The following is a 15,404-nucleotide window of genomic DNA, read 5'->3' as shown; positions in this document are numbered from 1 at the left end:
CGAACTCCTAATAAACTTTTTTGACATATTGAACTGAATAATCAATTAACTTTTTGGTCATCAACCTATATTGAATCTGCTGCATGTCAAATTTTGAGTACAATACAGTGCATTTAATGTTAAAATAATTATACTATTATGTAAGTTAACTCATAGTTGAACTTAAATAACACTCAAGTAACTTTATATAGGACTTAGATAAAAAACTGATTCGGGAAGGTTGTTAAAGCCAGGTTCATCAAAATTTCTGTCTATTACCCAAATACAACTTGATAGTAAATCATGATTTTGGTTTGATTCCTACTAAGTAACCAGTCATATCCCTGAAGTTTCTTGCTTGATGCAACTCTGTTGGATCCGCAGCTAGCCTTCGACCTGTCAGTTGTAGGGCCAGGAGTGCCGAATGGCCGTGATAGGGGTGGGAGCGGGCGGAGGGGCCTCAGGGGCCCGTCGGAACCAGCCTCACTTTTTCATCTCAGACCCCAAGTCTTTAGGCTTGGTATCTGACAGTACAGGACCTCCTTGTTGAGAAGACGTCACTGAAAGACTGTTGCCAGATGGGTAAACCTTCTCCAAGTGTTTCAGCGACTCTGAGAGAAAGTTCTGAAAAAAAGAATCTTATTAATAAACTTCAAAAAAAGATTAGGTTAGAAAATTTGTGGAATTGTCTTGGTAGTCCTTCTTTTAATCTGCTCAATGTTCCCTTGATTTTATGTTCCAGCTTAAACTCCTTGACTGAAATTTCTGATTGCTGATTGCTGGATATTATTTTCTTTACAATATGAAGATCACACTCTAACATATGGTTTACCTGTATAGCAGTGAGGGCTGCTACGATGGCTGGACTACCGAAGCCGTGCGAGATGAGTGAGAAATGAGTGAGATGTCGTTGTATGCTCGGCTCCAGGATATGCTGTGGCCGAGTGTTACAGAGAGGAGATCTGTCTTGGTTGAGAAGATCCATCAACTCCTTGGTTACTTGTCTGAAAAAATATGACAACTTTATCAATTTTGTATGTAGTTGAGACGAGACATATATATTTTTAAAGTTGGAATTGTGTAGTTGAAAACACCTATAAAATATTTGTGAATGAATAAGCCAGGAATCATATCCATTCCTTTCGCTCTAGGCTAACTGCACTGCTATGAAACTTAAATATTATGGATGCATTTACGCATCCAAGTGGGTAAAGAACTATATGGAAACCATACACACATTTCAGTAAAACTTTTGTAAATATTTAAAACTTAGAGTCAATATTTTTTGTTAGTCTCACTTGGTAGCGTGGATGAGTTCCTTCCGCCTGTATGTCTCTGTTGGATCGTTCGTGTGTTGGCGACAAAGGTATTCAGCTACTTGTCTGGCAGGAAACTCCGTCTCGCAGACATAGCCAAAGTCTCTGGCCAAGTGTATCGCCTCACCTGAAAAAAGGTAGATATTAGAGACAAAGAACATCATTAGATACATTGATACATATGCTTTTATAGCTTTAACAACACGATTCACTGCGAAACATGCATAGGCCTCCCTCAACACAAAATCATTAATGTTGTAGCATAAATATGATTAGTAGTACAAAGTTTCTTCCCTAATTTTCGCTAAGCACAAAGTTGATGACTTTTTGCTATACTCAGAGTTTTATACATTCTTTATGAAAAAAGCTTCATTATATCATTATTATATAATTTTGTCAGTCTGAACAATTACATAGATGTTCGTCAATTTAGAAAGAGTACCATTCTGTGTTAAAACCTCAAACCTCTAAGCCTTCAAGCATAACTTCTTTGATTGGAAAGTGTAGAAAAGATAAGTCTCTTGACGGTTTGAGTACTTTACTGTTACACTAGATACTTCAAGTTCAAAATAGCCTCATAATTTGGTTTGCCTAAAAAGTAGAACCTCTATCAGAGGTATCTTTAAGGAAGAGTAAACATTGTTCCCTAGACAGTTTTTTTTAGAGATTTTACTAAATAGATGTGTTTTCGGCAACCAGCAACTTTTTTGCTTTATTCAAGAACCTAACTGACACGACAACTCCTCTATTTCATCATGAGTTCCCCGTAGACTCCATTGCACTACTGAGGCTAATCTACAACTCTCTTCAGCCTCCACTACAACTACTGATCCCAAATCAAGAAGGCATTGGTCGCGAAATCTCTTCGGTGCCTGCAAGACTGGCCATTCATGCTTGTCGCTTCTTGATTGCAAACACATTGTTGTGTTTTAATCCAGATACAGAATGGCGATAGGTGGCGGATCGGTTGCGTAACACTGTACACAACAGACGCTTTGTTTATCATGTGACAATAGATCCGGTAGCTCTTTGTGCCTTTTGTACCGGCGCCACCTTCTACTGAGGGAGTTATTAAAAATCTAGACAACGGCTGATTAATTTACAACAGCCAATGGAGATAAAAAGATGAGTGGAGAAAATGAATAAATGGTATTTTGATTGCGTTCTCATTGTGGGTCGGCAGCGGTTTTGTTTTTGACGAGCCCCGGGCTCAGTGACCCAGCATCGGACATGACTTGACTTGCGCTTCTGGGGGAGCCACCAGAGGGACGTTTCGTACCAAGGCAAGTGTCAATGGTCTACGAGGCTTTAGAGTTAAGTATTGATATGTCACAAAGATGTCATGGTAATTATTTGTACCATTAACTTTGAACAGTGCAAGTAGTAGTCTATTAACCTATTGTACAATCATAAGCCTGTATTAATATATCGTGTTAGTGAAATTTAAGTGCTCTTATAGGCTAACAAATTTCACACACACACACTAAATGTTACATTTGACGATTTGTGCTTTAGCCTTCGGTTACAATGCCAGAGGAAAAAAAATCCAAACAGCAAAATGCCCTTCGCAATGATCTATACGAGACAGAGACAAATATAACAAAGTTTTAAACTAATACTCGAGTTAACTAGATGTATTACTGTAATAACTACCCAGATTATTTTCATGCCTAGTTTGACACAACCAGTTAGCAGAAGCAATAAATATGTAAAATGTGAGAAATGTCCATTCATGAGACTGAATTGAATTGCCAACGCCGTTATCCAATTCATCAACGTGTCTTTAGAAGCAAAAAAGGCAATCATAAAAACACGCAAGGGCAAAAAATACGCAAGTAGAATTTCATCGCGACCGGTCTCGGCTCGTTAAGGCGAATCAAAACCCGGGAAACTGCTGTAATTGTGGAGGGGCCGTTTTAGAAATTAATTAAATTCTAAATTACAAGGTGATTTAAACCAGTTGGGGCCGAAGTAGCGTCCGTTAGACAAGATCGGGTCGCTGGACATCGTGGTGGCTGTGGACTGACTGTGACGAAATCGTAAAGGCTGGGGTTTTAACATAGGCCTATTGTTGAATAATGTCTAAGGAAATGTGAAATCGGGAAGGCCGTAGACGTATTACGATTTTTACAAACTGATGTTTCTAAGTACAAAACTACTTTGTATTGGCTAACATTTTACCTATGGATTAGATTAAAATTATACGACGCTAATAAACCTAAGTGCGTATTTAAGGTGAAGTACAGTGGAGGAAAATTGTTAAATGAATACAGTTTCTTTAGGCTATTCATGGCCATTTCTTAAGTCAGGGTCTTAAAAAACAAGGGCAAGGGCAGCTGGGGCCGATTTGAACAATCAAATTGATTTATAGTGTGCAGAGGCATATACATCTGAGAAGTGTAACAAGGGCTGAAAGACTCAAGGGTCGTAAGAGAATATTTAATTTTTAAAATTTAAACCCATCCCATAGTACTCGTATATACAGATTTCATTTAGGAATTTCATACAATAAAAACGAGACACTCACACCCCAACAAAAATTCAAACATATCGTCGACTTTTATATTTAAGTATTCATCCCATCTATACGGACCAGCTGGATCAAATTATTTATTCAAATAGAAAAAGCTGATTGTGTGTCTCACAGAGTGTGGTATTGCAGTTGAAATTGTATTTTCTGCCATGTTTAATACTAAGCTAGGTGGGTAATGTGGCATGAAATTCGCTATAGTCTACAACAAGTTGTTGTTTCAGTGTAGTTTTGTTAAAAATATAATCAACTCTCATATCACACCATTGAGAAACGTCCACCGAAAAAAGTGCAGTACCAATTATCGAAACAACTTCGAACCAGAACCGTACACGAGATCAAATCCACAAATCACATCTGCGGACGATCTAACTCACCGAAATTATTTACCGCCGAAATAAAAACGTCATCCAGCGTAGTGGTTAGACCTAAGCCCAATCCTTTTCGAGGTCCAAGGGGCAATTAAAACGGCAGAACAGTTCTAATAATTAGAGTGAGTTCGGTAGCTGGGTCTACGGGTGCAAACGGCTTCCATTTGTCTACCGTCGGGCAGCGGTAGAGGCGGACAGACCGCGGCTGACGAATACGAACCTCCGGTAATGAAGTAGAAAACAAATTAGTCAACAGTAAATTATACATCTTTCATCTTTGTTTGTTGTGTTTGCCTTTGTGTTTTGATTAGAAGTTAGCGTTTTCAATCGTTAGTGTTACAGCGATTGAAAAAAGTGCATTCCAATTGGCTTAATGATATTATGTATTTATCAACAAGTAATTCATATACAGTATTGCTTGCGTAAGGGGTAATTTCTGTATTAATGATTGATACCACCCTAACCTTGAAAGATCGAACAGCAGTTACTAATGTGAGATACATTTCCGGGTCCACAATGTCAAAACGACTATTTAAACATTTGTAGGTTTTGGCGTTGAATTTAGGTATTTGGATTGAACGATGGTAAACTTACGATACAAGAATACCACTTTTTACGCATCACACAAGTTACGAGAAATTTGTTTTAGGATGGCTTTATCCATAAACGCTACGAATAAAAGAGGAGTTTTATATTACAATAAGTGTAACAATGCGACATTTATTGTGTCGTGATCGATAATCATGCAAATCATTACAAGTGTAATGTAAAGGGATTTTTCCTTAATGGGAAATTGTTTTTATAACTGGTAATTTTTGTAGAAAAAGTGAGCTTAAAAATCTAAATATAAAAACACTGTAAAAGAATTAATGAAGTAAAAGATATGACCAAGTTATATATGCTTGATATTTACAATTGAGGTCCACCATTTTAAGTTAAAATGTACGTAAAAGATGTATTATCGGACCTCTACTGAGAAATATTTTTTGAGATTTTTTTCCGTCATAAAATGTGCAGCAACAAATCAGAAACATGAAATTTCGCGGCCCTGAGACCTTGAATGAGGTTTCTCAACCTTCTTGCTTTGCTTGAGACATGACTTGAGACATAAGGTAGTCGGGGCTGTAAGACAGGCTACAATTTCATCCTCTTTCCTCAACTGTCCGCCCCTCGCTTACCGGCTACTGGACTCTTGACTACTGGACATTTGAACTTCATCCCATTCCCCACTTCTGAAGACTGCCCGCTCCGGTCATTACCTCTTCCTAACAAGTTATTTATGTTGAGGAATAACTTAACTTGTGTGGAAGACAATTCGTTAATCAGACTGATCAAAAATTAGTTTGTTTGTCTTTTGGAATTTGGAGTTCAAAGATGTTCTTCGGTGTCAAGAACGGTGAAGAACTACGGTTTACTTTTTGGACTAACAGTTAATTAACGAGAATTACTATAGTAATTTTGAAATATACTGTTTTTGAAAAGAGTTCAGTAAATTCACTATAGATTACGATGAACATTTTCTCAATCAGTATCATCAGAGATGTAGTCGCAATATGGCTGATTTCAACCAAAATATAAATGAAAAACTAGTCGACTAGTGTGTAGATGTATTAGACGCCGAATGTAGTTTTTTTCAATTACTGAAGGCCGTTTGAAATGAAGAGCTGAGTCCAGTTTTGAATTCACCAAAAATAGATCTCAACGGTGGAGTATGTTCATATGAGTTAGAAGATGGTGGAATAGGGGAATCAAAATGTTACCAATCACCTGATAGATCAAAATACAAATCGAAAGACTGGAAATCCGAAGAACTTCTACCAATGTAGCAAAGATATTATCCATCATCCATTTTCAATATCATCTAAGACGCGACCTTCTCACTCGAACTCTCTAGAGGGCTATCATGACCGCTTTCTCGGAAGATGGTCTTCAGGAAATGCTTTTCACAACAAAGACCATGGTTGTACCCCGGAGCCGCGTGCAGTTGAATGGATGCAATCACCCGCTCGTGACTTGAACACGGTAATATACCCGAGACCCGGCTGTCCGCACCGCATCGACGGTCAATGAAGATCGATTTGTACCATTCATCCTGCAGAATCGATTACTGTATCGATTAGTACGATCAATTCGCAATTGTAAATGGGCTTGCCGAGACGTGTGCGCTACTCGGAAAGGGGTTTGAGGGGAACAATTTACCGGGTAATTGCGTTAGATCGCAAAATGGAGAGATTTTGCTAATGAGATTTTACTAATGAGTAATTTGTAAATTCAATCGTTGCATATCTTTTGATAATACCAGAGGTGTCAACTTTGACGTTTAATTAAATTCGTGTGATTTAACTTTAAAATTAATTGCTTAAGCAATATTTAAAGTTTATATTAGCATATATTACTCACACCCAAACTTTTGGCCACCCAAAATATCCTATCTCAGATTCGTAGAAGACAAGACAAAGTTCAGCTACATTGCTGTGGGAACATGAACATTCTTCAAATCCTGAACTTAGAACTAAAAAATCCCTCGAGAATCAATTAGAAGTTTCAAATATTGACAGTTCTGTACGACTGTTACTCTTGTGTAAGCCACAGATTGCATAATAACTTCTTATTCTTTCTGTCAACGCCAAACTCTACCTATTACATTGATAGCACAAGTTTTATATGGTGAAGATATATTGCTTAACATTACCACAGGGAAATCACAAATTTTACAGATAAGAAGAATAGCAAAAATAAAATACTATCTCATGGATCGTTTGGTGTACCATGAGAACCACCCCTCCCCCGAGGAAGATGAAGATAATCTGACCCATAGATACAACTCATTGCCATACTCTATCTTCGACTTAAGACGAAGCTAAACCGAAACCGCATATCACCTGACACCTTTCTACAAATGTGCAAATCGTTTCGTCTAAGCACCTATTCTCACGCCAACGAGAATCACGCTCGACCCGGAAGCCGTGGATGGCCGACTCGCAATCCCGACTAACCACTATACTCGACCAACACGTGTAGGCCAAACAATCTTCTACCGTTAATCATTTGCGTTTTGTTGAAATAAAATAAAGGGGATCAGCGCGGCGTAATGGTAGAGTTGAAACCGCACCGATTTGGAACCAGGTGTGATGAGGAGTGGCTGATCCGGTGGGACCATAACGATATCCAGTCAAGCAGCTCTGGAGCTGTCTGGAGGATGTAAATGTTGCTGGGTCATTGTAAACAATATGTGGAACTTAACACTCCTTAAACGTTGTAAACATTAATCTCTCCGTAACTCCTTGATTGAGTTCAATGCTATCGAATAGAGACGAGTATATCGAGGTTGCTGCCATTCACAAGCAAACGTAGGACGTGACAAAATATAAACACAAATTGTGAGTCAGAAAAGTATTTTGACCGTGCCTTGTTTCTCTTCGGTTGATTTTGTTCGTGTGATTTTAACCTAAATATGAGTAAACAAGTGTAGAATGAAGTGAGATGCGTTACTCGCTATGATCAGTTGCTTCTTTAGCCAATACAAATGATCATAAAAATCCCAATGATCAAGAATAACTCGACACCTGTACAAGGAATGCGAATAAAAAGCATCCATGTAGTTTCAAAGTTTCAAACCAAACGCATAAACTACTTGGAAAACAAGCATTCTAAAACAAATCTTCCAAACGGAAAAGGGGATGAGAGATATATTGAATTGGAAATATTCATAAATCATTGGATCAAGCTTATTTGATCAAGATGAACAACTTTTATCAGTTAAAATTTCTTAGAGAGTGTAGGCCTAATAACCCAAAATGAGTTTTCAAAAGCACTTTTAGCAATTCAAAACACAGAAAGTCTGCAAATCCACGTCCATTAGACCTTCCGGGGGGTCCCTTTGTCATCCGGGTTACGCACAGCAACGTTTTCGCCCGCAATCGCAGTGGAAGTAGCAGAGGGGGGGGGGGCAAAGCGGCAATCTCGGGGACATCTTAATAACGAAAGTTTAACCCGTGTTTAATTTCTTTTCTGATTGGGACCCAGCGTCCATGTCATTTGGCCGCAATGATAGGCTCCCGGATATCAATTGGGATCTGTAATGTATTCATTCACTACCCGGTGTTTAAGACCGCACAATGGTAATGGGCCCACCACGGAGACCAATTAAAAACGACGTGATCTACGGGACGCGAGCGCGCGTGCTTCATTTTGCGAAAATTGAAATAGTTTGGTGGCAATCGCCACGCGCGGACGTGCAGGCTTCCGCAGGGTTGCGTTCTGGGACCGCTTTTCTTCTGGAGTTTTGGAACTATTTTGAATTAGGTCTTTATGAGCGCTCAGTTTCTCCGGTTTGAGTGCGTTGCTGATTGAGTTATTTTGGGCACTCTGAATCAGCTACAGGATTAATTTCCTCTAGGATCTCGTGTTGGATGTTCTTGGGTAGCAATGGCTGCGGTTACTTACGAACGGTTATTTTCTGGCGATTACTTGAGTCATGATAACTTTTAATGACAAAAAACTGCTAGTCAATCACCATTTAGCCATAAATACATATACCTATTTGAATTTAGGTTATTGTAAGCACCTTTTCCATTTTTAAAGTTAAATGTAATTAATTTCCAAACTCTTGTCCAACAACATAGTTTACCCCAGATGCTACCAAAATATCCCCAATTGGGACAAAATCCCAAGAGAATTCAAGACCGCACACATCGTAAACTGTAACACTGCGTTTACTGCTGAGTGCTGAACAGGTCTGGGTGAATGAACTAATCCAGTTTGGCTAAAAGCAGTACGTTGTCGCGGGACACGGGGCTGTTTAATGAATGTCATTAACGGGTATAAACAGCGATGAAGCAACGATCAGGTGTTATTTTACACGTACGTGGACACACACACGCACTAACACACACAAACACGCATAATGTGTCTGAATCTGTACATCGGCCCGTTAACACACATACACACCATACCTATACTATACTTGTGTGGCCGTGGGTTTTAAACCAAACTGTGTGGACATCAAGGCACCGCATTAAAAAATATCATAGGATCTTTCTAACCTCAAATTGAAGATGAATGTAAGAACACTGCTTGTTTATTGGTCTAAATGTAGTAAAAAACAACAATTACGATCAGTGTATTAAACTCTTACTTATGAACATACTTCAGCTAATCTCACTAAACATTTAATTACATTAATTGTATAAATCTTGCTGTCGGATAATAAAGAGAATCGAATTAATTTAACGACACGCTTATTCTGTTCGACGATTCTGCTAAAGTAACATAAATAAAAACGTACTTGAAAACAAGACTAACGTTGAAAACTACAATTACTCTGTAATCCTATCCTATGAATTTAGAAATCCGTGCCCAACTCTGTACGCATTGATTTAATAACAGTGCTTGAGTATGAGTGTAAATAGGGCGAGTAGAGTGAGTAGTAGAAGTGGATTATTGACTAACAGATTATAAATATTCAAACAGCTGGCCTTGCAAGACAAATTACAGGGGATTAGAAATATGCTGCACATTTAAGTTTGATTGCTTATATTCCTAGCATGTATAAGGACTTTATATTAGTTAAATGATCGATGTAACCATTGGAATTATTTGCGTTTGGAATCTAGTCTAAATGAAATGTGGATTGCATAGATCCCTAAACAAACCTAAAGTATAGAGAGTTGCGGAAAAAATTAAATAAGTGTATTAAAACAGGGGAAAACATCAATGTTACGTGATATTTATATTGAAATTGTATACTTTAAAACCATTACTTCAAATCCAAACGCCCTAAAAAGTTTCACGCTATAAAACTTTACTCAAAATCAACGGATTTCCAACTCAACTAACATCACAATCATAATTTCAAATCTTAGCGAATCCACGAAATAAACTATTTCTCTCGTATTGAGGCGGTTTCTTAACTAAGATAAGATTAGAAAGGTGTGAACTTAATTAGGGTGGCAGGTATAATAGAGGAAGAAAGCGCGCTCGATATATCTGAATAACTGTACAGGGGTATTTCTGTCGACAGCGACTGACAATGTATTTGAAACAGCGATGTTAGAGAAATCACAACTGCTACAAGTACGCGAAGTTTAATGAAAGTACACGGTCTATCGTATTCGTGGTTTCTTTTGGCAATAAATGAATTACTAGGCCCAAACGTGTGGTCCTAAAAGAATACAAGGTCCATTCATAATGTTTGGGTGAAATACTGTTTGAACATTTATTAGGTTCTTTAGAACATACTGAAGGAAAGAAATTTGAAGTCAAACCTATCGAATACCCCGGTAAATAAAAAGATTGTTTTTTAACCTTTGATGATAGATTATTGCATTAAGACTTCTAGTCCAGGCGCTAAACGGGTTGAGTATGCACTGAAAGTCTGACAAAATTTGACTTTTGATTATTGTTGGGGACATCTAGTAGATGAACAAAATCGATGATGTCGCATTTCTAAGGTGGTCACAACTCGGTGGGGAGGGGGGGAAGTTGCGCGGGTCATCGGTTTACGTTTCCGCGTCTAACTCACAAACGGTTAATGATAGAAAGGTGAATTAAGCGTCTATCTACGCCTAAATATATTGTATTTTAAAAAGGTTATTACAACCTTTCTTCTATCTCTTATACTTTAGGCGCTAATCAACATTTATTGCAAAAAATAAAATTTAAAAATACTTAAAAATGAAATATCGGAAATATTGCGCTTGTTTAGGGCATGTTAAAACTATTTATGGTTAGAAAAACTAACAAGTAGTACAACAACACCAAGTTTAAAGAAATCCGCGCAAAAACAACAGAGCTACGTTGATTTCAGTAAGAGTAAACGTGGAAAATTCGTAGTAGTACCGAGGCGCGCATGGACGGTACGTAGCCCACAGTCGATATAGGTTTGATGTTGTATGTAACTATGGGAAAGCTGAATTTTTCTATGCTGTTAGACCATGTTGAGATGAGCATTTTCCCAAAAGTCCCCACTCCTACCCCTTTGTGCTTTCCTCTACCCCCCCCCCCTTTAGATAAATTTACAGTCTCTTAGAAATTAAGCTATAACTTTAAAACGGGTAAGGATAATAACGCAATCTTTTATTAATCATTTTGCGTTACGATATTCTACAAAAGGTGTTTACCATGGTATCCTAAATATTCATAGTTAAAAAATATCATAAACATAAAAAAATATTGTTTACGGATTAATTTATGAAACTTTTCTTTGTAGTTTTATACGAGGTCGCACAACAAAATGTTTGATACAAAATTTGGGGTGCATAGTTTACATTTTAAAATGATACATAGTTATTAACAGTTTGTTTGCATATAGTAGTTATAGATAGTACAGTATATTGATTTTACAGGACTCAGGCTTTTTTGTGCACCGCAACAATGAAAAAATTACGTACCTATATTATGGTTTTTGTATTTGAATTTGCCGCTTTATATAGATTATATTAACGTTATGTAGCTCATTCAGTACATATACAGACTGTAGTGGATACATATGAATGAATATCGTGCATTTGCTGCTGTACACCAGAGCCTCATTTTATTATACAGGGTGTCTCACCTAAAGTGAACCAATAGATAACTTTTTTATTATGAGATATAGAGTTAACTTCTTATGGGACACTACCCTTTATTTTAAGATTTTTTTTTAGTAGTTTCGAATTTTAAAAATATGTTCGCCATTTTCCAATATGGCTGACAACTTTGTTAGTCCTATGGAATACCCTGTATTTTATGATTGTTTTAGAATGTAAACGCACAACTTTTAAACATTTTTATTCTTGACATTTTTCTCTAAAGCTACTTGTTTAGGAGTTACATCGAAAAAGAAATGGTTTGTGAGTACATCCTGCATCCTCACAGCTCATAAACGTAAGTTTAAGAGCAGAAATACAAAGAATAAACAAGTTTTCAAATCATATCTACATTTAAAAAAAAACCATAAAATAAATTGTTCCAATATCAAAGTAAGCTAGCATTTTTGAAAATGGTGGCCATTTTTAAAACAACAAAATCAGTATTTTTTAACGTATTTTATATATTTTTTTGAACGAGGACTTATATGTGACTTATTTATTCTTTGCACTTTCTCCCTCAACTTACTCGTTTATGAGCTACAGGATGCCGAATGTACACCACAAGCCTTTCTTTTAGATAGAACACGCTGTAACTCCTAAATGGGGTAGGTTTAGAGAAAAAATGTCACGAATAAGAAAATAGCTTTTAAATTGTAAAAGAATACTCAAATACAGCGTATTCCATAAGAAATAACAAAGTTGTTGGCCATATTGGAAAATTGTGGATATATATTTTTTATTCGTAACCATCCCTAAAAACATTTTTACAATTATTAAAAGGGGTCGTCTAATAAAAAGTTAACACTATATGGAAAATAAAATTTGTGTATGTTCACTATGTAATCTCAACCGGGATGAAACGTGTACCCTTTTATAGCAGAATCTCCAATTTAAAAAAAGATACGTCAATTTTGGTCTAACAAGTTATATTTAAATGAATATGAGTTTTTTTGAATTTTTAAATGGCAAAGATTGGCGGGCACTTGGAAATTATCTTAAAGAGGCGTGGAGTAAAGGGTGGGAATTGATAATGGAGTATAATTATTAAATTAAGGAATTGAGATATCGATACAAAAATTGAAAAAATCTATGTAATTTAAAAAAAATTATAAAGTATTGTTTGTTAAGTATCTATCAAAGTAAATTATAAAAGTAACAGGTTTGTTTTATGAATTATTAACTGTTTGTAGGAAAAATTCAGATTCTCAGTAGGCTACATTTAAATTTTATTATTCATTCAATTGTTATCTGATCTTTATTAGTATGTAGTGCTATTTGTTTATGTTCTGTAGTGGAAATCAGTTTATTTTATGAATAACTGTATGTGATTCATGGTATTTTTTTAAACGGTTTTAAAATATTTTAAAATCAGTGTGTCTTACACAAAACAGACGGTCTTTGACCATTGTTCTTTGCATTTAAATAAAAAACACTGTATTGATTTTTATTACAATGAACACATTTTCTTCTTCTTCATCATCTATCTTCTTCATCATTTATTCATCTAATAATTCTTTTTGTAGATTATCGTAACGCAAAATGATTAATAAAAGATTGCGTTATTATCCTTACCCGTTTTAAGGTTATAGCTTAATTTCTAAGAGACTTTAAATTTATCTAAAAGGGGGGGGGTAGAGGAAAGCACAAAGGGGTAGGAGTGGGGACTTTTGGGAAAATTCTCATCTCAACATGGTCTAACAGCATAGAAAAATTTAGCTTTCCCATAGTTACATACAACATCAAACCTATATCGACTGTGGGCTACGTACCGTCCATGCGCGCCTCGGTACTACGAATTTTCCACGTTTACTCTTACTGAAATCAACGTAGCTCTGTTGTTTTTGCACGGATTTCTTTAAACTTGGTGTTGTTGTACTACTTGTTAGTTTTTCTAACCATAAATAGTTTTAACATGCCCTAAACAAGCGCAATATTTCCGATATTTCATTTTTAAGTATTTTTAAATTTTATTTTTTGCAATAAATGTTGATTAGCGCCTAAAGTATAAGAGATAGAAGAAAGGTTGTAATAACCTTTTTAAAATACAATATATTTAGGCGTAGATAGACGCTTAATTCACCTTTCTATCATTAACCGTTTGTGAGTTAGACGCGGAAACGTAAACCGATGACCCGCGCAACTTCCCCCCCTCCCCCCCGAGTTGTGACCACCTTAGAAATGCGACATCATCGATTTTGTTCATCTACTAGATGTCCCCAACAATAATCAAAAGTCAAATTTTGTCAGACTTTCAGTGCATACTCAACCCGTTTAGCGCCTGGACTATTCAACTCTTTTTGTTACGTAAAGAGTACCACATTCTAACATTATGGATTTTAGGTACGCACTGAAATGCTTCTTATAAAGATTTATTTGAAAATCAAACTACCAGGATTCGTGGTTATGAATTCTTATACTATTAAATGCAGGTTGAGTCTTCTTACTGCTCAGCTAGATATTCGAAGGAAATACCAAGAGTTAATAACGTGTTAGGAAACAATATGTTAAAACATGCGAACATATTAAATAATTTCATCAGAAAAGCTCCCATATTTCGCCAAACTCTCAATGCCCCGCGGAGGTTATCAAAATGAAGTTTAACAAAATAACATTTTGCTGTTTAGAAGGCCAAACTTTGTTAAATCATCTCATATGCACATTTTACATCATAATTTGTATAAGGGATCGTATTTTATAGAGTTTTGGGGATTTTATTTTACCTCCTTCTGAGAAAGTATTTGAATTTACTCTGAATAAATTGTAATATATTTTATCTTCAAATACTTGTAAAAACTGAGACAAAACTTGTGACGGGGTGGAAAGTCTGACCAATAAATAAGGATAAATAGAGAAAACTATATATCTTATTGGATTAAACCTCAAGATGGGGCCGTTGCTCAATAGTTAAAATTCCTTGCGAACCTGTTGTGTGTTAAATAGCGTCGTAAACCATATAACGGTCAAGTTGAGAGTGGAGTGTTCAGATGTCGTTCTAAAGATGTTAAAGCATCGTTGAGAGCAGTCCTTAATTAACAACTAGCTTTAGAATAACCGTAGTCAAAGTTGTTGTATATCTATTATAGATTAATTTATGTCTTAGCTTAAGGATTGATTGAAATTTATTATGATTAGTGTCAAATTAATGGAGGCTCCCAAATGGGCTTGTATAAACTGCACTTCCCTGCAAATGATTGAAGTTAGGTTAGGTTAAAACGTATTTAGCACAATTCTTATTCACATTGAGCCGATGTAAAATAACTGTCTACTAATTAAATTGTGTGGAAAAGCGTGAGGTCTCAAAATTAAGTAGAATTTTTTTTCCTGGAGCTCAATAGGTAAAGAAACTAATAACTAGAGGAAATTAATAAGGCAAGAACTGTAAATAACTAAACTAGCCGTAAAAGAGTTTTAAAGTGGCTTGGATAGCATTATTTTCATGTTGTGTCAGTAAAATTGCGTATGTTGTTTAGGAAAATGATGTACTCATGGATATAACTTAAGGAATCCTCGTAAACTCTATTGTTGAGGAAAATCACATCATAAGTACACTCAGAAAAGTTCAAAATATCGCAGTACAGTAGTAGTTACTGTCTAAATTGGAAATTAGGTAAGAACTGAAGGAGTAATAAGTTAATGA

At 36.2% G+C, this 15,404-nt stretch overlaps 1 protein-coding gene across 2 annotated transcripts in view; it reads right to left on the bottom strand.

The window, feature by feature from the left end:
* Positions 1–297: 297 nt before the first annotated feature.
* The window catches only part of LOC129004841 (transcription factor AP-2-epsilon-like), a 114,365-nt gene continuing 99,258 nt past the window's right edge, over positions 298–15,404 (bottom strand). For both annotated transcript variants that reach the window (XM_054433498.1, XM_054433497.1), the window contains 3 exons: positions 1,278–1,422; positions 812–983; positions 298–603 (listed from right to left, as the gene is read on the bottom strand). In XM_054433498.1, coding sequence (XP_054289473.1) covers positions 463–603; positions 812–983; positions 1,278–1,422 — 458 coding nt within the window. In that variant the 3' untranslated portion in view covers positions 298–462. The remainder of the gene's footprint in view (positions 604–811; positions 984–1,277; positions 1,423–15,404) is intronic.

This window comes from Macrosteles quadrilineatus, unplaced genomic scaffold (genome assembly GCF_028750875.1).
Source record: "Macrosteles quadrilineatus isolate MER2022 unplaced genomic scaffold, UCM_ALF_1.0 Scaffold_11__1_contigs__length_5352618, whole genome shotgun sequence".
Classification (NCBI taxonomy): domain Eukaryota; kingdom Metazoa; phylum Arthropoda; class Insecta; order Hemiptera; family Cicadellidae; genus Macrosteles; species Macrosteles quadrilineatus.
The sequence above is the reverse complement of the archived record's forward strand: the minus strand, read 5'-3'. Positions and strand labels throughout refer to the sequence as shown.